The 27,944-nt window shown below is 38.7% G+C and overlaps 1 protein-coding gene across 2 annotated transcripts; it reads left to right on the forward strand.

Moving 5' to 3' along the window:
- The first annotated feature begins 11,803 nt into the window (after positions 1-11,803).
- Positions 11,804-18,317, forward strand: CLEC12B (C-type lectin domain family 12 member B). Of its 2 annotated transcripts, none has more exons than XM_059886737.1 (6): positions 11,804-12,080; positions 13,859-13,957; positions 15,596-15,814; positions 16,390-16,478; positions 16,881-16,996; positions 18,009-18,317. In XM_059886737.1, exons 1-6 carry the CDS (start codon positions 11,870-11,872, stop codon positions 18,157-18,159), a joined length of 885 nt encoding a protein of 294 aa, XP_059742720.1. In that variant the 5' UTR covers positions 11,804-11,869; the 3' UTR covers positions 18,160-18,317.
- Positions 18,318-27,944: the final 9,627 nt, after the last annotated feature.

Raw genomic sequence — 27,944 nt, forward strand, 5'->3', positions numbered from 1 at the left:
AAGTTGGAGCCACATGAGTTGGGGCACATGTTTTTTTGTTTTTTGTTTCTTTCCAGGAAGCCCTTTGATAGCTTCTCAGAGATACATGGACCTTGAACACAAAAACACTAAAATAATAACTTGTGGTAAAGGAGTAGATATGGCATTTGTTTCCTGTTTCCTTAGCTTCCATTCTGAATCTTCCATCATGTATATCCTTTCCAAGAACAAAAGTTCATGTGTCATCTTAACCTCAGCAGAGTGCAAATCATGTTGTTTAAGCAGACTGGCTTCTGATGAAAATTCATAAATAAAATATCATCAGATAAAGAGTTTATCTCTCTGTGATAAATGAGTCTGATATAATTTGATCTAAGAAGAGCTATATTCGATGTTCCATGGTCTTGTGTTAGAATTTCTAATTATGGCCTAGAATTCTTCTGAATTATTGCATCTTTTTCATGTCAAAGTTTTTAAAAAATCAGGAAATTCACATGAGGCAGGATTTATATGGGTTAGGTTTATGCATCAAAGGAAAAAAATCTAATACAGTGAAATAAAACAAAATTGATATATTGTCTTTTAGTAATGTTTTCACTTTAAACCAGGATTCCCTGGTAGCTCAGATGGTGGGGGAAAAAAAAAATCTGCCTGCAATGCTGGAGACCCAGGTTTGATTCCCTGGGTTGGGAAGATACTGGGAGAAGGGAATGGCAGCCCACTCCAGTATTCCTGCCTAGAGAATCCCACTGACAGACCATGGGGTCTCAAAGAGTCGGACACGACTGAGAGACTATCACACTTTCACTTTAAATTGCCAGTAATGATAACTTTAACCACAGGTTGAGTGTCTCTTGCTTGGATCTATGTTCCATGAGAATATATTTGCCTTTATTTGTATCTATCAAGTGTGGTTTTGTGGTGTTAGAAGTATGCTGGGTGAGTACAGACTCTCAGGGTCAAAGGAGGCCTGATAACATTAGTCTTAATTCTACTTCCTCTCTCTACATACCCCATAAATGCAAGCTGAATTACTCAGCAAAAATTAAGCAGAGAACTGCAGGAAAAAGTGGTAGATAAATGCTTTTCTTTTCCCTTCTCCAAAATCCAGAGGTTTGCAGATGTTTCTCAGTCACCCCACAAAGCCTGCCACTGACATTTTATTTCTACTTGCATATTTTTTTCAGTAGGCTCTTGTTTACCTATTTTATGATAGTAGTGTATATATGTTCCATAACTTTTTCATATCTTTTTAAAATTCTTTTCTACTTGAATAATGTTCCTTCTTCTCTTGGCTTAGGAAAGCACAGCTGAAGTTTTTATTCCAAATAGCCTGATGAGTTTTCATTTGGAATAAAAACCTTTGTTTAATATTTTAGAGATGGATTGTTACATAAATTACCTCTTTTTAAAAAGCCTTTATTGAATTTGTTACAATATTGCTTCTGGTTTGTTTTGGTAATGATGGATAGAGGATGTGTAAAAAAGAAAGAGAAGCCAGAAGGAGAAGAGGGAGTCAGAAAAGTGGAATACGCATTATCCCTTATGGCAGAAAGTGAAGAGGTACTAAAAAGCCTCTTCATGAAAGTGAAAGTGGAAAGTGAAAAAGTTGGCTTAAAGCTCAACATTCAGAAAACGAAGATCATGGCATCTGGTCCCATCACTTCATGGGAAAATAGATGGGGAAACAGTGGAAACAGTGTCAGACTTCACTTTTTTGGGCTCCAAAATCACTGCAGATGGTGACTGCAGCCATGAAATTAAAAGACGCTTACTCCTTGGAAGGAAAGTTATGACCAACCTATATAGCATATTCAAAAGCAGAGACATTACTTTGCCAACAAAGGTGCGTCTAGTCAAGGCTATGGTTTTTCCTGTGGTCATGTATGGATGTGAGAGTGGGACTGTGAAGAAAGCTGAGTACCGAAGAATTGATGCTTTTGAACTGTGGTGCTGGAGAAGACTCTTGAGAGTCCCTTGGACTGCAAGGAGAGCCAATCAGTCCATTCTAAAGGAGATCAGCCCTGGGTGTTCTTTGGAAGGAATGATGCTAAAGCTGAAACTACAGTACTTTGGCCACCTCATGTGAAGAGTTGACTCATTGGAAAATACTCTGATGCTGGGAGGGATTGGGGGCAAGAGGAGAAGGGGACGACAGAGGATGAGATTGCATTGATGGCATCACTGACTCGATGGACATGAGTCTGAGTGAACTCCAGGAGTTGGTGATGGACAGGGAGGCCTGGCGTGCTGTGATTCATGGGGTCGCAAAGAGTTGAACACGACTGAGAGACTGAACTGAACTGAAGTGAGTAAGCTAAGTAATGCATAATTATCAGATGACAACTGTAACAGAGCTTTTGGTAACACACAAGAGAGAAAATGAAAGGGGGAAAATGTATTAGATCACCTTCACAACGCTGACTGATATGTTCATCACGCACGTGTGTGCAAAATCCCTGTAAGTAAAAAGTTTAGATAATGGAATGTTCATGCTAAGTCGCTTCAGTCATGTCCGACTCTTTGTGACCCCATGGACTGTAGCTCATCCGGCTCCTCTGTCTGTGGTTTCACCAGGCAAGAATACTGGAGTGGGTTGGCATGCCCTCCTCCACATCTTATCAAATGGAATAGACAAGATTTGAAGAAAAGGCACAGATTGCATAAGAAAAGAGAAGGAAAGGGGAAAGTTTATCCAAGGGGGCACACACCTGAAACAAAGCTAGTTAAGTTTGAAGGAGTATGCTGTGTTCTGTGATTGAGGGATGTGAACTGATTAAGCTTATTTGCATGAGAATTCATGTCATGGTATACTGGGATACAAGACATCTTATTAAAATCACTGCAAAACTTACACTTCATGGAAAGTTAACCAGTCAGTTGAATGTGTATCCACTGATCACTGTGTGTATGTCTTAAGCACTGTTCTATTTTCTGGGGGATCAAATGGTGAAAGAAACATACGAAAGTTGTGCTCTTATTCAGGTTATGTTCTAGGGGAGGGTGGTGAATGCAGATAGCAAAGAAGCAAAGAAAGGAAAGAGCTAGACTATTTCAGATATCATGAGGACTATGAAAAAAGTCTTATGATAGAGCCTTACTGGTGAGGCTTCTGGCAAACCCTGGTTGTGCTCATTTGAACTTGACTAGGGGACGGGGGAGTCTGATAGGCTGCCGTCTATGAGGTCGCATAGAGTCGGACACGACTGAAGCGACTTAGCAGCAGCCGCAGCAGCAGCAGAAGGGGGCTGGAGAATTGGGCAACTTTTTTCCATTTTTTAAACTGAAGTTCAGTTGATCTACAATATTATTTTTTAAGGTGTAGAAAATGGAGATTCAATGTTTTTCTAGATTATACTTGTAATAAAGTTATTACAAATTGATGTCTATATTTTCCTATGCTGTACAATATACCCTTGTGATTTATCTATCTTATACATAGCAGTTTGTATCTCTTAGTCCCATACCTCTAATGTGCCTGTCCTCCCTGCCCCTTCCCTACTGGTAACCGTTAGTTTGTTCTCTTTATTTGCAGTTTCTATTTCATCATACACATTCATTTTAACTTTTAGATTGCATATACAAGCGATATCTTTTGATATTGGTGTCTCTCTGTCTGACTTATTTCACTAAGCATAAAACTTTCTAAGTGCATCCACAGTGTTGAAAATGGCAGAATTTTGTTCTTTTTTTTGGCTGTAGTATTTCATTTTGTGTGTATATATACATGTATATATAACATGGTATATATATATGCCACATACGTACCTAAATTGGAATGTATATATATGTATATATACACACACACACACACATATACATATATGTGTATATATACACACACCACATCTTTGGGCTTCCCTGGTGGCTTAGTGGTAAAGAATCCACCTGCATTGCTGGAGTTTTGAGAGGTTCGGGCTCAATCCCTGAGTTGGGAAGATCCTCTGGAGAGGGAAACAGCAGCCACTCCAGTATTCTTGCCTGGAGAATCACATGGACAGAGAAGCCTGGTGGGCTACTGATGGGGTTGCAAAGATTTGGACATGACTGAAGCGACTTAGCACACGCTCGCACCACATCTTTATTCATCTGTTGATTGACTCTTAGGTTGCTTCTATATCTTGGCTATTGTAAATAGTACTGCTGTGAACATTGGAGTTCTATGTCTTTTCAAATTAGTGTTTTTGTTTTCTTCGATATATACCCAAGTGGAATTGCTGGATCATATGGTAGTTCTATTTTTTTAGTTTTCTGAGAAACCTCTGTACTGTTTTTTGAAGTGGCTTCACCAATTTACATTCCCACCACCGTGTAGGAGGACTCACTTCTCTCCACATCCTCACCAAAATTTCCTATTTGTGGTCTCTTTGTTGATAACCATTCTGAAAGGTGTGAGGTGATATCTCATTGTGGGTTTGATTTGTTATTTCCCCTGATGACTAGAGATGTTGAGCATTTTTCATGTGCTTGTTGGCCATCAGTGTATCTTCTTTGGAAAAATGTCTATTCAGGTCTATTCTGTCGATTTTTTAATCAAGTTGTCTCTTTTTAAATATTGAGTTGTATGAGCTCTTTATATACTTCGGCTATTAACCCCTTATCCATCACCAATATTTCTCAAGTATTTTCTCCCACTTAGTAGCTTGTCTTTTTGTTTTGTCACTGGTTTTCTTTGTTGTGCAAAAGGTTCCACTTTTAAGAGCATCCAGAATAATTTAAGGTTAATTCTGGTATAATAGTGATACCATTTGTTATTACTCCTATTTGCTTTAATTAATTACCCTTGTGGTAGATTTTACTCCAATTTTACGAATAAGAAAAAGAAGCACAGAGAATAAGGGACTTGCCAAAAGTCACTGGACTTTTGTAAATGTTTATCAAATGTTCTGGATTTGAATCAATCAGTCTGTCTTCATAGCCCTTTAGTTTAAGCAAAATATTTTATTACCTTGTTTGGATAAATATACATTAAAAAAAAAATTCTTTCCTATATTCATCCTTTGGCTCCACCCAGTGGTCATTTTTTGTTACCGTTGCTTTTATCTTTTCTTTAGATCTGATAACCTCCAGTTTAATTTTCACGTTTGTCCATTCCTTTTTCTAAATAATTTTGAATTCATTCCTATTCTTCTCATTCTCTAGGCACTATCCAATATAGGTCCCTCTTTAAAAGCATACTCTGAAATAAGAATAATATATGGGAATGGAATGATCATGGAAGAATGAAACAAGAACACAATTTTCTGTCATGTAAACTCATTATTTCTTTTAATATATCCCAAGTGAACAATACTCCTATGTTTAATGCCTATGTTCCCTTATTTTCTGCAATGAATGTATTTTCTCACGGGTTTAATTCATCTGAAAGCAGCAGGGGAAGTCAAAGGTGATTTTAAGTTTTTGGCTGAGAAACTGTTAAGTGTGAAGTTTTCATTTACCGAAATGGAGAAGTACAGTAAAACAGCTAGAAAAGGGCTGTTCATTTTTTTTTTTATGTGTTCAGCCTGAAAATTCTATTTGAATTACGACTAGAATGACTGAGGAATTGAGTTTTTAATTTTAATTCATAGAAGTTTAAACTGTCATATGTGGCTAGTAACTACAGTAAAGAAAAGCATAGCTTTAATAAATGATCACCATAATGAATGACTAATTTGTGGGTGTGGTTAAGGTTATTGGAGGTAAATCCAGTATCTGAGCACACAGGGTATTGGAATTTCACCTACAAGAGCACTGAAATTACTGATGATCACGACAGGAATAGAGGTGAACAAGGAGATTTAAGACAGTCGAAAAATGGTGAAGAAATGAGGAGAAATGTCCTAGAAATTGTAGATGATTGCAACAAGCAGTGTTATTTGCTAGTATAATCTGGCACAAAGTGCTACTGAGAGGCAGGAATTATTTTTTTAATCATATTGATTTTATTTACTTATTTTGCTCTGTGCTGGTTCTTTGTTGCTGCATGGGCTTTTCTTTAGTCGTGGTGAGTAGGGGCAACTTTCTAGTTGCAGTGCACAGGTTTCTCAATGCAGCGGCTTCTTTTCTTGTGGAACGCAGGTTCTAGGGCACGAGGGTTTCAGGAGTTGCAGGACATGGGCTCAGTGGTTTTGGCTCCTGGGCTCTAGAGCGCAGGCTCAATAGTTGTGGCCCATGGGTTTAAGACATGTGGGATCTTCTTAAACTAGGGATCTAACCCATGTCTCCTTCGTTGGCAGGTGTATTCTTTACCATTGAGCCACCAGGGAAGGCAGAGATGCTGGAAATTTTTAAGGGAGAAAAGTATAGGCAGTAATTTCTAAAATCAATGAATAATAGATGATATAGCATTTAAGGACCATAATAGTAGAGTGTATATAGGATCAATCTTCATTATAGAAATAATTCAGAACCAAGTGAGATTCTTCATATTTGTTTTACCAAAGTATTGTTTCATGTAAGATACTAAAAAATTAATTAGTTTTTAAGGGAACTTTAAGGCAAATGAAAGAATTGGGGAAATGAAAGCAAGAACTCCATCTTTGCAAAATTTAATGAAATTCCAAAACAAAGAAAAACAACCTTGAGTTCTCCCTTTTTTTAATTGGTCAGCTAATATTTATTTATTATTATTTATTTATTTATGGCAATGCAGCTTGCAGAATTTTATTTCCCAGGATTTCAGTTCCCCAACCAAAGATGGAACCCAGGTCCACGGCAATGAAAGTTCCAAGTTTTAACCACGGGACCATCAGGCAATGCTCAAGTTCTCATTTTTGTAACTACTTGTTTGATTTAACTTTTGCTCATACTAATGGTCTGTGCCTTCACCTAATTTACCTAGAACAGAACATGAATGTAGATTTATTATTCATTTCCACATTCTTGACAGTGCGATTTAGAGCTGCCCCACGTTTCCCTGGTGGCTCAGAGGTTAGAGTGTCTGCCTCCAATGCGGGAGACTATGGTTCGATCCCTGGGTCGGGACGATCCCCTGGAGAAGGAAATGGTAACCCACTCCAGTATTCTTGCCTGGAGAATCCCATGGACGGAGAAGCCTGGTAGGCTACGGTCGGACACGACTGAGCGACTTCACTTTCTTTCACTTTCATGTCTTTTAGTTTGTTAGCTTGCTTTGGACTGAGCACTGCATAAGTTTGAAAAAAAATAAACAAGAAATATATGTACATTTATGTATTTAGAGATCATGCCAAAGTGTTACTGAATAATAATTTGTTGCATTTCTGCAGCTTGTTGGATATTAATTCATGCCCCTAAAGTGGTTGCCGTTCATTCTGGAGACATTTGACTAAGCTAATCTTCACACAGAGGTGAACCTTGAGACCTTTCAAACCACTTCCCCAGTCATGTGAAAACAAAAACCTAACCCACATTCTCTTCCTGAGTACAGTTACCTAATACCCCAAAGGAAGCCTTTAGAAATGATTTCTTTGTTTCCTTCCTCATGTATAGTCTCCAAATATTTGTAGAGTTTTGTGTTTGTTGCTTTACCAAATTACACAGAAACAACAGCTTAAACAATACAAGTTTATTGTCTCACAGTTCTGTAGGTTAGAATGCCAACCCCGATCTCGGTAAAGTCAAGGCTGAACTGCGCTCCTTCTGAATGTTCTGTGGGAAGAATCCATTTCCTCGAGTTTTTATCCTTTAGCTTCTAAGCTTCTTTGTATTCCTTGGCACCTGGCCCCTTTTCTGTGTATTCACCCAGAAACGTTATATCTCTCTGACCCTTCTTTGGGTCTCACGTCTCTCTGATCACATCTAGGAATGGTTCCCCACTTTCCTAGGATTAAATTGGGAGCACTCAGAATGCAAACTGGTGCAGCCAGTATGGAGAACAGTATGGAGGTTCCTTAAAAAACTAAAACAGAGCTATCATATAACTCTGCAATGCTACTCCTGAGCATGTATCCAGAAAAAAAAAAAAAAAAAAAACATGATCTGAAAGGATCCATGCACTCCAATGTTCATTGCAGCACTGTTTACAATAGTCAAGACATGGAAGCAACCTAAATGTCTATCAGCAGAGGAATGGTTAAAGAAGATGTGGTACATTTATATAATGGAATATTCAGTTCAGTTCAGTTGCTCAGTCGTGTCCGACTCTTTGTGACCCCATGAACCGCAGCAAGCCAGGCCTCCCTGTTCATCACCAATTCCCGGAGTTTACCCAAACCCATGTCCATTGAGTCAGTGATGCCATCCAACCATCTCATCCTCTGTCGTCCCCTTCTCCTCCTGCCCTCAATCTTTCCCAGCATCAGGGTCTTTTCAAATGACTCAGCTCTTTGCATCAGGTGGCCAAACTATTGGAGTTTCAGCTTCAACATCAGTCCTTCCAATGAATATTCAGGACTGATTTCCTTTAGGATAGACTGGTTGGATCTCTGTGCAGTCCAAGGGACTCTCAAGAGTCTTCTCCAACACTACAGTTCAAAAGCATCAATTCTTTGGTGCTCAGTTTTCTTTATAGTCCAACTCTCACATCCATACATGATTACTGGAAAAACAATAGCCTTAACTAGACGAACTTTTGTTGGCAAAGTAATGTCTCTGCTTTTTAATATGCTGTCTAGGTGGGTCATAACTTTCCTTCCAAGGACTAAGCATCTTTTAATTTCATGGCTGCACTCACCATCTGCAGTGATTTTGGAGACCAGAAAAATAAAGTCAGCCACTGTTTCCACTGTTTCCCCATCTATTTGCCATGAAGTGATGGGACTGGATGCCATGATCTTAGTTTTCTGAATGTTGAGTTTTAAGCCAACTTTTTCACTCTCCTCTTTCACTTTCATCAAGAGGTTCTTTAGTTCTTCTTCATTTTCTGCCATAAGCGTGGTGTCATCTGCATATCTGAAGTTATTGATGTTTCTCCTGGCAATCTTGATTCCAGCTTGTGCTTCTTCCAGCCCAGCGTTTCTCATGATGTACTCTGCATATGAGTTAAATAAGCAGGGTGACAATATACAGCCTTGACGTACTCCTTTTCCTATTTGGAACCAGTATGCTGTTCTGTGTCCAGTTCTAACTGTTGCTTCCTGACCTGTATACAGGTTTCTCAGGAGGCAGATCAGGTGGTCTGGTATTCCCATCTCTTGAAGAATTTTCCACAGTTTATTGTGATCCACACAGTCAAAGGTTTTGGCATAGTCAATAAAGCAGAAATCAATGTTTTTCTGGAACTCTCTCGCTTTTTTGATGATCCAGAGAATGTTGGCAATTTGATCTCCGGTTCCTCTGCCTTTTCTAAAACCAGCTTGAACATCTGGAAGTTCATGGTTCACATATTGCTGAAGCCTGCCTTGGAGAATTTTGAGCATTACTTTACTAGCGTGTGAAATGAGTGCAATTGTGTGGTAGTTTGAGCATTCTTTGGCATTGCCTTTCCTTGGGACTGGAATGAAAACTGACCTTTTCCAGTCCTGTGGTTACTGCTAAGTTTTCCAAATTTTCTGACATATTGAGTACAGTACTTTTACAGCATAATCCTTTCTCTCAGAATGAAATAATGCTATTTTCAGCAACGTAGTTGGACCTAGACATTGTTATACTGAGCGAAGTAAGTCAGGCAGAGAAGGAGAAATATCATGTGGCATCCTTATATGCAGAGTCTGAAAAGAAATGATACAAGTAAACTTACTTACTAAACAGAAAGAAATTCACAGAGAATGAACTTATAGTTGCCTGTATACACTACTATATTCAAAATGGATAACCAACAGGGACCTACTGTGTAGCACATGGAACTCTGCCCAATGTTATATGGCAGACTGGATGGGAGGAGAGTTTAGGGGAGAATGGATAGTGTATATATATGTATGGTTGAGTCCCTTCAATGTCCACCTGAAACTATCACAGCATTGTTATTTGGCTATGCATGCATGCTAAGTTGCTTCAGTCATATCCGAGTCTTTGTGACCCTATGGACTGTGGCCCACCAGACTTCTCTGTCCATGGGATTCTCCAGGTAAGAACACTGGAGTGGATTGCCATGCCCTCCTCCAAGGGATCTTACAGATATATGGATTGAACCCATGTTTCCTGAGGCTCCTGCATTGCAGACAGATTATTTACTGCTGAGCCACTGGGCGGGTGGGGGGTTCGGAATTCTGCAGGCTGGACTGGAGTGGGTTGCCATTCCCTTCTCCAGGGCATCTTCCTAACCCAGGAATTGAACATGGGTCTCTTGCATTGCAGGCAGACTGTCTGAGCCACCAGGGAAGCCCAATTGGCTATTCCCCAATACAAAATAAATAGTTAAAATTTAGGACCACCCAGATAATACAGGATAATTTCCTCTCTCAAAAATTCGTTATCTTAATCACATTTGAAATGTCCCTTTTGCCATGTAAACTACCCTATTTAAAGGTTCTGAGGACTAGAATGCAGACATCTTTTGGGGGCTTTTCTTCTGCCTACCACAGGTTCTTAACAACAATTTACTTTCTTGTATAAATGAGAATGTTTTAAAAAGTTTGATGGGATTGGAAATACACAGTCCTCTAAGAACTGTTAAATCTGATGATTGTTGCTACTAAATGACAAATCACACATGTGGTGTGCTATTTTTTCTCATATTCACCCCCAAAAAACAGCCAGAATGCTTTCTATATAAATTGTCAGCTCTTTATTGCTCATTGGGGTATTGCTGAAACCTATAGTCCCAGCTGTGGATTAACTTCAGTTTTTGTGCAGTTGGTTTATTTCAGTTTTATTGGAAACACTTTTTCAGAGCATTTTTAGGCCTAAGAAAAGATATAGGTTGGTTATTTCATCAATTTTTTTTAATGAAATGTTAAGTAAATTGTAGCTGAAAGAGAAACCCTCGAGAGGCATAAAAACACACTGACCATTTCCCCATTATCAGTGTTCCTTATGAATATCCAGCACTACCCATCCCTGTGGTTTCCCCAAACTCTATCTTCTGATTTTTTGTACCTAGAAGACCACGTTTTCTATAGGAATTTCACCTGTCCCTCAACAATGACTGTGGGCTGCCGTTGGGCTAAAATCCAAGCAAGCAAACACATTAAAAACAGAAACAAAAGCATTTTCCCATGGGCCAGCCTCATTCTGTCCCTAACCTGCCTGCTTTTTTCACTCTCCTAAGCATCAAGCAATCATTTTAAAAATCTTGTTCTAAGTGTTAGCTATTATATAAAGGAGCATTATTCTGTTAAGAACATAGTCATGTAGGAAGGAAACTCCCATATAATGTCCCATTTCAATAGCTGTTCATTTTTCCTCTGAGCCTATTGCCAACACCAGCTGTCGGTCTGTCTCTCACCAACATTTTTTTTTCTTTAATCAGCAGCCATATATGAGTGGTTTTCAACTGTACAGCTCTTCCTGTCTTGGTATGTGTAACTACAGAGCTCTTGCTGTCTTATGTGTGTCTCCTTGATATCCCATATGAGTGAGGGTAAACCAAGATCCAGGACTTCACTGATGGTTTAGTGGTCAAGACTCTGCAGTTCTACTGCAGGGGGACATGGATTCAATTCCTGGTCAGGGAACTAAGATCTCACATGCACAAAGCACTTCCAAAATATATTTTTTTAAAGAGCAAGTAAATCAGATTCACAGGATTAGCTGACCTTAGACACAAGTGAAGAGGACAACCTGTGTCATTATTAAGACACTCAGAGAAGCCTGAAATGGAAACATTCAGTCCCCAGGCTCTGTGCTGAGAATCATGGGAACTTCCCCACAAAGCCATCATCCCTGCTCCACTTCCAAGTATCCCTTCTTTGTTTCAGCAAGAAACAATGCTGAAGGAGCAGTGAGTTGAGATCTATAGTATTTTGATTGCTAAAGGCAACAGTTGCTTTGTCTCACTTTTTCTGCAGAAAAACTGGTCTTCATTCCGTCCTGATGGGGGGATGGTGGGATGTGTCTTGTGTCAGTTGGGTGTGGACATAAGAACTCCCAGCCTTGCAAAGAACATTGTGTTCCCGGGTCTGATGATATTGAAACATTAATTACCCAAAGAGCAGAGCTTTCTTCTACAATGTCTGAAGACGTGACCTATGCGACACTCACGTTTCAGGATTCTGTTGCAGCAGGAAATAATCAGGATAGAAACAACCTAAGAAAAAGAGGTAAGGGTTCAGAGATGGCAAGATGTGATCTTGGGGGATGGACACATGTTAGATACCCTGAGGTGCTGGCTTTGACATTGATGCTGTTTGAGAAGTCTGCTTTGGAATTTTCAAAATGGAGGCAAAGTTGGAGAAATTTTTGGTAGAGTGGTGTGCTTTACATTGAGGAGGAAATATGTGGCTTCCAGGACTTTTTAAAATTGGGAAATATTGCTGTGTGTCACCAAGCTCTGTGTTATAGTGAATTATTTCAGCTGAAGATGCCAGAGATTGAGTTTGGGGACTGAGATTTCTTTTTATAAATGTAGTCCTTGATGTTTATACCTCGTGAGAGATGCCAAGGGAAATATCCTTTTACAATCCAGTTTGGAAACTTCTAAACTAGAGAAGTCAGAGGGATTTTTTTTTTTTTTTTGTAGAGTTATCTGAACTTTATCTGAAAAGATAAACTGGAGGATGAGTGAGGTAAAAATAGACAAGAGCTTGCTTCTGTCTTATAAGTACTTACAAATTTTCAAAGGGAAGTTGAAATTCCCAGTATAATTAGTCATGCTGAATCAATGTTGATATGTGTATAGTATTTTATATACACGATATCATGCTTTCATCAAACTAAAATTATGAAAGACATGGAACAATAGTAGTACTTTCTCTGAAGTATTAGTGACAAAACTGAGCTGAAAAACATTAAATGACTTAACCAAATTCATGCAATTGTTACGTGGTAGAGTTGAGACTCAGTTCTTATCCTCTGCTCATTCTCTCGTACCAAATGGAAAGAAATAGCTGTTTCTGTGATCAGGAATCCAATTTAATGAATCAGACTACATCCTTTACATTCAGGAATCTGCTGATGGTTTAGGACAGTTTGTTGTCCTGAGTCATCTACAACATTCTCCTGCTTTTTAGCTTTGTTTTCATTTTAAGCATGTATGTGTATATATGTGTATGTGCGGTTTTGGGGATGAGATACAAAAAGATGATAGGATAGATTTTTCATGTGTCTAATAAAAGTGGTTATGCATTTATGTTTTGTTGTTAAAAAAATCTAATACTTGAGAAAAAGGGAGTGGTGAATATGGTGCATATGTCAGGGCACCTGGAGATTGCCTTCATCTATCTGAGACACTAAGCTAGATGCCCCTGGATCCAGAATTAAGGAATAGGAAGGTGAGGTAAGTATAAAAACTATATATATATATAATATATATACATACATATACATATATGTATACATACATATATATAGGTAAGATATTACATTTTGAAGAGTTATCCTCTGGCTTTGTGGTCTGTTCTGCTGTTGGTAGGTTATCTTGTATATTCACTCATTCTCTCGTTCAGTATCAATTCATTATCTACTAGGTGAAAAATAGTACACATAGTAGATATAGGCAGAATTCACAAAACACCTGCCTTGTGGAGGTTTGCAGTTCTAAGGGTTTCTTCCATTGTCGAGATCATCAGAGGATTTTCCACAATATCTCATTCATGAATTCAGTCATCTTGAAGAAGAAATATGTGTGGTGATGTAAAACAAAAGCCTGAAAATTAGGAGACTCTTAAAGCAATGGAGGATGGTGGAGAAAAAAAAAATGGAGAACTGTGGCAGGGCCCTTGTTTTGTATCATTTTAGATATTTTGGAGATAGAGGATTTGAAGAAGCAAGAGAGAAATTTTAATATCTGGATGGTTGTTAAGTAGGAGAAGTAAACAACTCAATGTGTAACAACCACAAGGCAGTTCTGTTTGCTAATCTTTGTGTTGGCTTTTTTCAGGGTATCCAGCTCCATCCTCTATATGGCGTCAGGCTGCCCTGGGTCTGCTAACTCTTTGTGTGATGCTGCTGATTGGGCTGGTGACCTTAGGAATTATGTGTAAGTGTGCTTGCATCAAACTCAGGGCAAGGGGTTAGGAAATATAGCTGTAAACTATATAAATTTAGATTGGATTATATTAATATGATGGGTGCTAGCATCATAAACCCTTTAATACTTTCTGCCACCTCAGCTATCTCTCATTCTCTATGCCTCCAAGATAAACCTGAAAATTATGTACTTCATTGTTATGAGGATTTTGCCCTGAATACATGGTTTTCTCTTGACAAACTAGACTATGAAGACAATTTTTATTTTTCTATTCTTTTTTCTTTTTTTTTTTCTAATTTTATTTTATTTTTAAACTTTACATAATTGTATTAGTTTTGCCAAATATCAAAATGAATCCGCCACAGGTATACATGTGTTCCCCATCCTGAACCCTCCTCCCTCCTCCCTCCCCATACCATCCCTCTGGGACGTCCCAGTACACCAGCCCCAAGCATCCAGCATCGTGCATCGAACCTGGACTGGCAACTCGTTTCCTACATGATATTTTACATGTTTCATTGCCATTCTCCCAAATCTTCCCACCCTCTCCCTCTCCCACAGAGTCCATAAGACTGTTCTATACACCAGTGTCTCTTTTGCTGTCTCGTACACCGGGTTATTGTTACCATCTTTCTAAATTCCATATATATGCATTAGTATACTGTATTTATGTTTTTCCTTCTGGCTTACTTCACTCTGTATAATAGGCTCCAGTTTCATCCACCTCATTAGAACTGATTCAAATGTATTCTTTTTAATGGCTGAGTAATACTCCATTGTGTATACGTACCACAGCTTTCTTATCCATTCATCTGCTGATGGACATCTAGGTTGCTTCCATGTCCTGGCTATTATAAACAGTGCTGCGATGAACATTGGGGTACATGTGTCTCTTTCCCTTCTGGTTTCCTCAGTGTGTATGCCCAACAGTGGGGTTGCTGGATCATAAGGCAGTTCTATTTCCAGTTTTTTAAGAAATCTCCACACTGTTCTCCATAGTGGCTGTACTAGTTTCCCACCAACAGTGTGGGAAACTCCACACCCTCTCCAGCATTTATTGCTTGTAGACTTTTGGATCGCAGCCATTCTGACTGGCCTGAAATGGTACCTCATAGTGGTTTTGATTTGCATTTCTCTGATAATGAGTGATGTTGAGCATCTTTTCATGTGTTTGTTAGCCATCTGTATGTCTTCTTTGGAGAAATGTCTATTTAGTTCTTTGGCCCATTTTTTGATTGGGTCGTTTATTTTTCTGGAGTTGAGCTGTAGGAGTTGCTTGTATATTTCTGAGATTAGTTGTTTGTCGGTTGCTTCATTTGCTATTATTTTCTCCCATTCTGAAGGCTGTCTTTTCACCTTGCTAATAGTTTCCTTTGATGTGCAGAAGCTTTTAAGGTTAATTAGGTCCCATTTGTTTATTTTTGCTTTTATTTCCAATATTCTGGGAGGTGGGTCATAGAGGATCCTGCTGTGATGTATGTCGGAGAGAGTTGAAATAAAAAGGCATCAGTTGTGTTTTTTCCGTGATACCTGATTAGAGACTACTAATAAATATTAAACCTAAGCAATGTTTCTGTGTTAAGAGAATTATCTACAGCTGTCATAAAGAATGGAAGGATATATATGAGTTTGTCTTCTGTCTTGGAGTTTTGCAGATGTCCAGCGAAATTAACTCAGATTCAGACAAACTGACTCAACTCCAGAAAATCATCCACCAACAGCAGGACAACTTATCCCAGCAGCTGAGCAAGTACAGGAACTTTCCTGTGGAGGAGGAATTTCTCAAATCACAAATCTCCAGTCTATTGAAGAGGCAGGGACAAATGGCCATCAAACTCTGCCAAGAGCTAATCATTCATACTTCAGGTAATCAGGATTTGCTGACCAGTCAGATCAAATCTGTTGCTCTGGTTTAGATTGATGATGTGCAGCACATCAGAATACGAGAGGGTGTTACCAATGACTTCTAATGATGCTGCCATAAATTTACAGAAGACCAGGGAAGATAAAAAGTTTTTCTCTTTTTTTTTTTAAACATGGAGGTGAATTTGGGAAACATCTTGGGATGATATTAATCTGGATATTTCAGCTCCTCATTTTATGAACTATTTTTAGGTGATCTTGTTGTTATAAGGAATTAAAAAATATAACTGGTATTTCTGGGGCCAGAAGACTGAGCCCTGAAAAGAGTATTTCAGTTACCATTGTCCCAACACATAATATTGGATGACTTTATTTCCAGGGGCTCCTAAAGCGGTTTGTTTTTAGGGTTGCTGGTTTTGAAGCCCTATTGTCAATTTGAATGATTTATTTTCCAGGTCCTGGTCTCTCCAAAGTTGTTGAGTTTATGCTACTGGGTGTAATTTCTTTTTCAGACCACAAATGCAATCCTTGTCCTAAGACCTGGAAATGGTACCAAACCAGCTGCTATTATTTTGCAGTAAATGAGGAAAAAACCTGGCCTAACAGTAGAAAAAACTGCATGGACAAGAACTCCACGCTGGTGAAGATAGACAGCCTAGAAGAAAAGGTCAGGTTGAATCTCCTTCCCTGGTTAGAGAAATTATTCATGTATTTGAAAGTAAATAGAATTTCTGAATCACATGGTAGGAATTCAGTGCATTTTGAGTAAGAATTGGGCTTCCCTGGTAGCTCAGCTGGTAAGGAATATGCCTGCAATGCAGGAGACCCCCAGTTGATTCCTGGGTTGGGAAGATTCCCTGGAGAATGGAATGGCAACCCACTCCAGTATCTGGCCTGGAGAATTCCAGGTCACAAAAGAGTCGGACACAACTGAGGGTCTCAAAGAGGGACATGACTGAGCAACTTTCACTTTCACTTTTCACATGAATTCGATGAATGGTCCCATCTCTCTTACTTCAGCAAACAGGAATGTGCCCCTCACAGAACTTTTTCCTGTTTTCTCTTTCAGGATTTTCTGAGGTCACAACCATTACCCAAGTTTCCTTTCTTCTGGTTGGGACTATCTTGGGACCCATCTGGCAGAAGTTGGCTTTGGGAGGATAGCTCTAGACCCTCTCCATCCTTGTAAGTCTCTAATTATTGGGGAAAGAAACAAGCAAAAGATATTAAAAATGGAATGTAAAGAAAATAAATGTGAATTATAAGAATTATACATCTAGATACAAAAAAGTACAACCTCCAACAAGAAGAGAGCTTCATTAATAGAGATGGAAATGAGGAGGACTTCATTTCATGTGTGAGATAAATTCATGGCAGGACACTGAATTCCATCTATTAGTTTAAGCTTATTTCTCTATTTAACAAACACAAGTAATACTTATGATGTTCAAACTATTATTATCCCTATGATAAAAGCACTGTTATATTCCCATTTTATAGATTAAAAAATTATCATAGAGTAAACAAAAGTGTACACATCGCAAGTAAGATTTAGTGAGCTAAGCCTTGAAGTGAGAAAAGAATATTATAGTGTAGTACAGATCATTTGAATAAAAGCAGTCCAGGGCACATGGAAGATTTAGACATGATCATCATTTTCTGATGTCATTACTTAAGAGTTATCATCAATTCTTTAGCAGAAGAACTAGGAACCAATATCAGAACTACATCTATATTGTCATTCATTTCCTCTAACCCCTGTTTTATTCTCTTTTCACTCCCCACGTATGTATAAATATATACAAAATGATATTTGTACATAGTAAAATGTAACGTATTTTTATACAGAATGTGATTGTATTTTTCTGTTTTTCTTCAGAAAGTTCCAGAGTAAAGGAATTCTAGTTCTTTTAATGTATAATCTGCATGGGGTAGTTTCTATCATGTTATGGAGAAAATAGAAATTCTCAACTCCTGATTTAAGCTTACTTCTTAAATAATTCTATCTGAGATCATGAGTAATTGGAAATTTTTAAAAACTCAAATATGCAAGCTTTAGGGATTTTTATGGTTGCTGGCCACAGAAGTCCTTCAACATTCACACGCATGAGTTTCATTGTCAGGGAAGCTGAAAACAATGAATTGTGGTCGATTCAAAGGTGTATTTGTAATTAATTTAAAATTGATTCTTTTTCAGATTTAGTGCTTATGAATATGCTCAGATCAATGAATCCAAGGGATGTGCCTATTTTCAAAATGGGAATATTTATATATCCCGCTGCAGTGCTGAAATTTCTTGGATTTGCGAGAAGACAGCTGCATTAGTGAAGATTGAAGACTTGGATTAATATGCTTCCTCCAAGATGTAAGGGACTTATGATTAAGGTGATATGAGGAAGGAAAGAGCTTTACTATTAAAGGGAAAAAAAAAAACAGATTAAATAGTGACTGTCTGTATATTTAAACCATCAGGCAACAGGCAAATAAACTTGCTACACAGAACACATTACATGTCATTGTCTGATGCCTTCTGATCTGATGTTCTTGTTATTTCATCTCAAGGTCACTGGAAACCTACAGGAACGGCTGTTCTATGACCATCTTCAATCTCAGACTCATTTCACTCAATTTCCTTTCTTTCAAATAACAGACTTTTCTTGCTTTGTTGTTAAATATGCCCAAGTGAACAGGGGCGATGTGTAAATATTTAACAGCCAGAACTGAGACAGGCCACAGCAGTGGAACAAGGTCCAGGAAACCCTGTTGTGACAGTTGCTGATTCATGTAGAAATCTGGGGGATCCTGGAGAAGGGATGGGCTTCCTAGGTGGCTCAGTGGTAAAGAATCCAGCTGCCAATGCAGGAGACAGAGGTTCGATCCCTGGGTCGGAAAGATTCCCTGGAGAAGGAAATGGCAATCCACTCCAGTAGTCTTGCCTCATAGTTCAAGTAAACAGGTTTACTAATTCTCATATAAGACTGAAATGGAAGTCTCATATACACAGATTTAAAAAGCAACTTTATCATTTCTTTTTAAAAGTAGCCTACTGTCACTGTCATTCCCAGAAAGATAAAATTATTCATTGAAGGTCAAAAACTCTGCACTTGACCTCCATACACTGGCTTTTTCTTTATTCTCATGGGAAAGCTAGTTTCTTCTATTGTTCCTCTCCAGAGAAATATCTGCTATTAATAATTTTGATATCTTTGTTGGCTAGTTTGTTTGCAAAAAGAGGTTACAGTTCTTTTCCTTGAAATCTTGTGTCTTTTAATTTTTATTTTGTGGACTCTCTTTCATATTCACTAAAAATTACTATTTTTGTTTCTGACCTTGGAGTGACTCTGAAATTTGATCAGATTCTATTGCTCATAGTCCTCTCCCTGCTGGCCTGCTATCATCATGTTATCCCTGGCAGCCTCTACAGCGTAGGAGTAAATCCAGAGGTTTTCTTGAGGATATATTAGCTTCTTGTGTCAGAATAGTTTATCCCTCATTGCTTTTTATGATAGCTTGGCATATGAGACACAGTGTGTCTCAAGAATCTCAACCAGTCTCTCTCTCTCTGTCTACTATATCTTTTTCTCCTGCCCTGGTTAGAACTCCTGGGAGCTATTACACGCACACACACACACACACACACACTGCCTTGGGAGAGCCCAATTTTGTATTTATTTTGGATAACTCTTTCCTCATTGAATAATTACATGATTTCCAAACCTGTCTTCACACCAGATTTATGTGGAGAGTCCCCTTAGAACTTTACATTTATTGATTTATTTGTTTCTCACAATAACCCTAGGGCCTCCTGGGTGGCACTAGTGGTAAAGAACCTGTCTGCCAACACAGGAGATGCGGGTTTGATCCCTGGGTCTGCAAGATCCCCTGGAGATGGCAATGGTAATCCGCTTCAGTATTTTTGCCTGCGAAAATCCATAGACAGAGGAGCCTGATGGGCTACAGTCCATGGGGTTGCAGAAGAGTCAGACACAACTCAGCAACTAAATAACAACAACTCAGTGAAGGAAGTATCCCATGTAGAAATTGTTTTTTGGAAAATGTTTGACATAACTTAGTCTATTCACTGGAGAAGGCAATGGCGCCCCACTCCAGTACTCTTGCCTGGAAAATCTCATGGACAGAGGAGCCTGGTAGGCTGCAGTCCATGGGGTCGCTAAGAGTCGGACATGACTGAGCGACTTCACTTTCACTTTTCACTTTCATGCATTGGAGAAGGAAATGGCAACCCACTCCAGTGTTCTTTTTTTTTTTTTTTTTTTAATATGAAAAGGTACGTAGTTGCTTTATTCATAATCATCCAAAACAAGAAACAACCAGAATATCTTTCAACTGGGAATGGATAAGCAGGCTGTGGTACATTCACACAAAGGAATACTATTCAGCAATTTTAAAGGATCTGATATTGACACAAGAAACAATCTGAATATGTCTAAAATGCATTCTGCTAAGTGGCTACATACTGAATAATTCCATTTACATGGGAAAAGGCATAATTACAGAACAGAAAACAAATCTGTGGCTGCCTGGGCTGGGAGTGGGTGGAGGGCTTGATTTCTTTGGTTAAGGAACTGGTTATAGTTACAAAAACAGACACAGAATTTGTCAAAATTCACAGACTATAGACTAGAAGGGGCGCAATTTACTGTCTATAATTAAACCTTAAAAATGAGAAAAGTAAAAAAATCAGGGAGTGATAAAGAAAGGGCTTTGGGTGGAAAGAGAGTAGTTAAAAGAAGTACTGTCGAATGAGCAGGAGAAAGGAGGTGGGAAGAGGACAGTAGAGGAGGAGGAAATGCTGCCTAGTATGCATTTGAAAAGTGAACAGGACTCTTCCAGGTGGGCAAGGGTGGGGAGAGCATCATCGTCCCAGGTGATGTGACTCGCAAAGGCACAGATCTGTGAGTCTGCAGTGTGGGTACAGGGTTGCCACCAGCATAAACAGTTGAGCCTCAGGAAGAAGGTGAGAGGGGATAGATCATGGTAGGCCTTAGTGGTTTTGGCCAAGGGTTTGGAACTTTTTTTTAATTTAATTTTATTTAACTTTACAATATTGTATTGGTTTTGCCATATATCAAAATGAATCTGCCACAGGTATACATGTGTTCCCCATCCTGAACCCTCCTCCCTCCTCCCTCCCCATACCATCCCTCTGGGTCTTCCCAGTGCACCAGCCCCAAGCATCTAATATTGTGCATCGAACCTGGACTGGCGACTCGTTTCATATATGATATTATACATGTTTCAATGCCATTCTCCCAAATCATCCCACCCTCTCCCTCTCCCACAGAGTCCAAAAGACTGTTCTATACATCAGTGTCTCTTTTGCTGTCTCGTATACAGGGTTATTGTTACCATCTTTCTAAATTCCATATATATGCGTTAGTATACTGTATTGGTGTTTTTCCTTCTGGCTTACTTCACTCTGTATAATAGGCTCCAGTTTCATCCACCTCATTAGAACTGATTCAAATGTATTCTTTTTAATGGCTGAGTAATACTCCATTGTGTATATGTACCACTGCTTTCTTTTTTTTTTTTATAATTTTATTTTTAAACTTTACAATATTGTATTAGTTTTGCCAAATATCGAAATGAATCCACCACAGGTATACCCGCGTTCCCCATCCTGAACCCTCCACCCTCCTCCCTCCCCTCCCCTCCCTCTGGGTCGTCCCTGTGCACCAGCCCCAAGCATCCAGTACCGTGCATCGAACCTGGACTGGCGACTCGTTTCATACATGATATTATACATGTTTCAATGCTATTTTCCCAAATCTCCCCACCCTCTCCCTCTCCCACAGAGTCCGTAAGACTGATCTATACATTGGTGTCTCTTTTGCTGTCTGGTACACAGGGTTATTGTTTCCATCTTTCTAAATTCCATATATATGCGTTAGTATACTGTATTGGTGTTTTTCTTTCTGGCTTACTTCACTCTGTATAATAGGTTCCAGTTTCATCCATCTCATTAGAACTGATTCAAATGTATTCTTTTTAATGGCTGAGTAATACTCCATTGTGTATATGTACCACTGCTTTCTTATCCATTCATCTGCTGATGGGCATCTAGGTTGCTTCCATGTCCTGGCTATTATAAACAGTGCTGCGATGAACATTGGGGTACACGTGTCTCTTTCAATTCTGGTTTCCTCAGTGTGTATGCCCAGCAGTGGGATTGCTGGATCATAAGGCAGTTCTATTTCCAGTTTTTTAAGGAATCTCCACACTGTTCTCCATACTGTACTAGTACGCATTCCCACCAACAGTGTAAGAGGGTTCCCTTTTATCCACACCCTCTCCAGCATTTATTGCTTGTAGACTTTTGGATCGCAGCCATTCTGACTGGCCTGAAATGGTACCTCATAGTGGTTTTGATTTGCATTTCTCTGATAATGAGTGATGTTGAGCATCTTTTCATGTGTTTGTTAGCCATCTGTATGTGTTCTTTGGAGAAATGTCTATTTAGTTCTTTGGCCCACTTTTTGACTGGGTCATTTATTTTTCTGGAATTGAGGTGTAGGAGTTGCTTGTATATTTTTGAGATTAGTTGTTTGTCAGTTGCTTCATTTGCTATTATTTTCTCCCATTCTGAAGGCTGTCTTTTCACCTTGCTAATAGTTTCCTTTGTTGTGCAGAAGCTTTTAAGTTTAATTAGGTCTCATTTATTTATTTTTGCTTTTATTTCCAATATTCTGGGAGGTGGGTCATAGAGGATCCTACTGTGATGTATGTCGGTGAGTGTTTTGCCTATGTTTTTCTCTAGGAGTTTTATAGTTTCTGGTCTTATGTTTAGATCTTTAATCCATTTTGAGTTTATTTTTGTGTATGGTGTTAGAAAGTGCTCTAGTTTCATTGTTTTACAAGTGATTGACCAGTTTTCCCATCACCACTTGTTAAAGAGATTGTCTTTAATCCATTGTATATTCTTGCCTCCTTTGTCAAAGATAAGGTGTCCATACCTGTGTGGATTTATCTCTGGGCTTTCTATTTTGTTCCATTGATCTATATTTCTGTCTTTGTGCCAGTACTATACTGTCTTGATGACTGTGGCTTTGTAGTAGAGCCTGAAGTCAGGCAGGTTGATTCCTCCAGTTCCATTCTTCTTTCTCAAGATAGCTTTGGCTATTCGAGGTTTTTTGTATTTCCATACAAATTATGAAATTATTTGTTGTAGCTCTGTGAAGAATACTGTTGGTAGCTTGATAGGGATTGCATTGAATCTATAAACTGCTTTGGGTAGTATACTCATTTTCACTGACATGGTATATTTCTCCATCTATTAGTGTCCTCTTTGATTTCTTTCACCAGTGTTTTATAGTTTTCTCTATATAGGTCTTTAGTTTCTTTAGGTAGATATATTCCTAAGTATTTTATTCTTTTTGTTGCAATGGTGAATGGAATTGTTTCCTTAATTTATCTTTCTATTTTCTCATTATTAGTGTATAGGAATGCAAGGGATTTCTGTGTGTTGATTTTATATACTGCAACTTTACTATATTCATTGATTAGTTCTAGTAATTTTCTGGTGGAGTCTTTAGGGTTTTCTATGTAGAGGATCATGTCATCCGCCAACAGTGAGAGTTTTACTTCTTCTTTTCCAATTTGGATTCCTTTTATTTCTTTTTCTGCTCTGACTGCTGTAGCCAAAACTTCCAAAACTATGTTGAATAGTAGTGGTGAAAGTGGGCACCCTTGTCTTGTTCCTGACTTTAGGAGAAATGCTTCCACTTTTTCACCATTGAGGATAATGTTTGCTGTGGGTTTGTCATATATAGCTTTTATTATGTTGAGGTATATTCCTTCTATTCCTGCTTTCTGGAGAGTTTTTATCATAAATGGATGTTGAATTTTGTCAAAGGCTTTCTCTGCATTTATTGAGATAATCATATGGTTTTTATTTTTCAATTTGTTAATGTGGTGTATTACATTGATTGATTTGTGGATATTGAAGAATCCTTGCATCCCTGGGATAAAGCCCACTTGGTCATGGTGTATGATCTTTTTAATGTGTTGTTGGATTCTGTTTGCTAGAATTTTGTTAAGGATTTTTGCATCTATGTTCATCAGTGATATTGGCCTGTAGTTTTCTTTTTTTGTGGCGTCTTTGTCAGGTTTTGGGATTAGGGTGAGGGTGGCCTCATAGAATGAGTTTGGAAGTTTACCTTCCTCTGCAATTTTCTGGAACAGTTTGAGTAGATTAGGTGTTAGTTCTTCTCTAAATTTTTGGTAGAATTCAGCTGTTAAGCCGTTTGGACCTGGGCTTTTGTTTGCTGGAAGATTTTTTATTACAGTTTCAATTTCTGTGCTTGTGATTGGTCTGTTAAGATTTTCTATTTCTTCCTGGTCCAGTTTTGGAAAGTTGTACTTTTCTAAGAACTTGTCCATTTCTTCCACATTGTCCATTTTATTGCCATATAATTGCTGATAGTAGTCTCTTATGATCCTTCGTATTTCTGTGTTGTCTGTTGTGATCTCTCCATTTTCATTTCTAATTTTATTGATTTGATGTTTCTCCCTTTGTTTCTTGATGAGTCTGGCTAATGGTTTGTCAATTTTATTTATCCTTTCAAAGAACCAGCTTTTGGCTTTGTTGATTTTTGCTATGGTCTCTTTTGTTTCTTTTGCATTTATTTCTGCCCTAATTTTTAAGATTTCTTTCCTTCTACTAACCCTGGGGTTCTTCATTTCTTCCTTTTCTAGTTGCTTTAGGTGTACAGTTAGATTATTTATTTGACTTATTTCTTGTTTCTTGAGGTATGCCTGTATTGCTATGAACTTTCCCCTTAGGACTGCTTTTACAGTGTCCCACAGGTTTTGGGTTGTTGTGTTTTCATTTTCTTTCATTTCTATGCAAATTTGATTTCTTTTTTGATTTCTTCTGTGATTTGTTGGTTATTTAGCAGCGTGTTTTTCAGCCTCCATATGTTGGAATTTTTAATAGTTTTTCTCCTGTAATTGAGATCTAATCTTACTGCATTGTGCTCAGAAAAGATGCTTGGAATGATTTCAATTTTTCTGAATTTACCAAGGCTAGATTTATGGCCCAGGATGTGATCTATCCTGGAGAAGGTTCCGTATGCGCTTGAGAAAAAGGTGAAATTCATTGTTTTGGGATGAAATGTCCTATTAGATATCAATTAGGTCTAACTGGTCTATTATATTGTTTAAAGTTTGTGTTTCCTTGTTAATTTTCTGTTTAGTTGATCTATCCATAGGTGTGAGTGGGTATTAAAGTCTCCCACTATTATTGTGTTATTGTTAATTTCTCCTTTCATACTTGTTAGGATTTGTCTTACACATTGCGGTGCTCCTATGTTGGGTGCATATATATTTATAATTGTTATATCTTCTTCTTGGATTGATCCTTTGATCATTATGTAGTGACCTTCTTTGTCTCTTTTCACAGCCTTTGTTTTAAAGTCTATTTTATCTGATATGAGTATTGCTACTCCTGCTTTCTTTTGGTCCCTATTTGCATGGAAAATCTTTTTCCAGCCCTTCACTTTCAGTCTGTATGTGTCCCCTGTTTTGAGGTGGGTCTCTTGTAGACAACATATGTAGGGGTCTTGTTTTTGGATCCATTCAGCCAGTCTTTGTCTTTTGGTTGGGGCATTCAACCCATTTACATTTAAGGTAATTATTAATAACTATGATCCTATTGCCATTTACTTTATTGTTTTGGGTTCAAATTTATACACCGTTTTTGTGTTTCCTGTCTAGAGAATATCCTTTAGTATTTGTTGGAAAGCTGGTTTGGTGGTGCTGAATTCTCTCAGCTTTTGCTTGTCTGTAAAGCTTTTGATTTCTCCTTCATATTTGAGTGAGATCCTTGCTGGGTACAATAATCTGGGCTGTAGGTTATTTTCTTTCATCACTTTAAGTATGTCTTGCCATTCTCTCCTGGCTTGGAGAGTTTCTATTGAAAGATCAGCTGTTATCCTTATGGGAATTCCCTTATGTGTTATTTGTTGTTTTTCCCTTGCTGCTTTTAATATTTGTTCTTTGTGTTTGATCTTTGTTAATTTGATTAATATATGTCTTGGGGTGTTTTGCCTTGGGTTTATCCTGTTTGGGACTGTCTGGGTTTCTTGGAGTTGAGTGATTATTTCCTTCCCCATTCTTACCTGGAGAATCCCAGGGACAGGGCAGCCTGGTGAGATGCCGTCTACGGGGTCGCACAGAGTCGGACACGATTGAAGCGACTTAGCAGCAGCAGTAGCAGCAGTCTATTCATTGATCTTGTTTGGATGAGCTGTCATTATCTTTACAGAACTTTTCTTTAACATTTTTTCCCATAATTTTGTCAATTACAGTCTAGGTTTTCCTGCTCTGGTAGCAACTCTTATGTATTTTTCTACTCTTGGGCCTCTGCTCCAGGAAGCTATGATTCTACTTATCCGTCTCTTCAATTTTATGGTATGGTGATTTGCCCTGTGACCGCGGTTCTCTGATGGATATAAGAAGGGTTGCTTACTTTTAGTTTTTTTTTTTTCTTAAACTTGTTGTGTGAATGGGCATGATCATGTCTAGACTCCTTACGTGTCAGACTAAAAACCACAAATATGTAATTTATTGTGTAATCTTAAAAGATAAAGGCAAAAGGAGAAGTGGACAGCAGAGGATAAGATGGTTAGATAGCATCACTGACTCAGTGAACATGAATTTGTGCAAACTCTGGGAAACAGTGAAGGACAGAGGAGCTTGGTATGCTATAGTCCATGGGGTTGCAAAGAGTTGGACATGACTGAGCGACTGAACAACAACAACTACCATTTCTGTGATTAGAGCATGCTCATTGATTGACTGGCCGGATAATGAATAAGTAAGTGAATACAGTAGGAGTTAAGTAAAAAAAGAAGCAACTAGAGTCATATATGACAACATGTTTTTATTCCTTTAAAAATATAAAATGAATCCAGAAAATAATCACTTTAGCTTTTTTTTTTTTTTAATATGTAGGATTCCTCGGCAAATAGTCTCTAAAATTCTGAGATTTCTATGTAGAAAATTTAATGCTATATGTTCTTGAGAATAAGCACTTAGAGGGTAAGACAAGCAACACTGGATAAAGGTAAAAGTTCATCCATACAACACAGTTGAGGATTAGGCCTCAGCTGATGAAGGTGAAAGAGGAGAGTGAAAATGTTGGCTTAAAGCTCAACATTCAGAAAACGAAGATCATGGCATCTGGTCCCATCACTTCATGGCAAATAGATAGGGAAACAGTGGAAACAGTGTCAGACTTTATTTTTTTGGGCTCCAAAATCACTGCAGATGGTGACTGCAGCCATGAGATTAAAAGACATTTACTCCTTGGAAGGAAAGTTATGACCCACCTAGACAGCATATTAAAAAGCAGAGACATTACTTTGCCAACAAAGGTCTGGCTAGTCAGGGCTGTGGTTTTTCCTGTGGTCGTGTATGGATGTGAGAGTTGGACTGTGAAGAAGGCTGAGCGCCGAAGAATTGATGCTTTTGAACTGTGGTGTTGGAGAAGACTTGAGAGTCCCTTGGACTCAAGGAGGTCCAGCCAATCCATTCTGAAGGAGATCAGCCCTGGGATTTCTTTGGAAGGAATGATGCTAAAGCTGAAACTCCAGTACTTTGGCCACCTCATGCAAAGAGTTGACTCATTGGAAAAGACTCTGATGCTGGGAGGGATTGGGGGCAGGAGGAAAAGGGGACGACAGAGGATGAGATGGCTGGATGGCATCACTGACTCGATGGACGTGAGTCTGAGTGAACTCCGGGAGTTGGTGTTGGACAGGGAGGCCTGGTGTGCTGCGATCCGTGGGGTCTCAAAGAGTCGGACACGACTGAGCGACTGAACTGAACTGAATTGAATCCTATAGGGAGGAGAAGGCAATGGCACCCTACTCCAGTACTCTTGCCTGGAAAATCCCATGGACGGAGGAGCCTGGTAGGCTGCAGTCCATGGGGTCGCGAAGAGTTGGACATGAATGAGCGACTTCACTTTCACTTTTCACTTTCATGCATTGGAGAAGGAAATGGCAACCAACTTCAGTGTTCTTGCCTGAAGAATCCCAGGGACGGGGGAGCCTGGTGGGTTTCCGTCTATGGGGTTGCACAGAGTCAGACAATGACTGAAGCGACT

Source organism: Bos taurus, chromosome 5 (genome assembly GCF_002263795.3).
Source record: "Bos taurus isolate L1 Dominette 01449 registration number 42190680 breed Hereford chromosome 5, ARS-UCD2.0, whole genome shotgun sequence".
NCBI lineage: Eukaryota > Metazoa > Chordata > Mammalia > Artiodactyla > Bovidae > Bos > Bos taurus.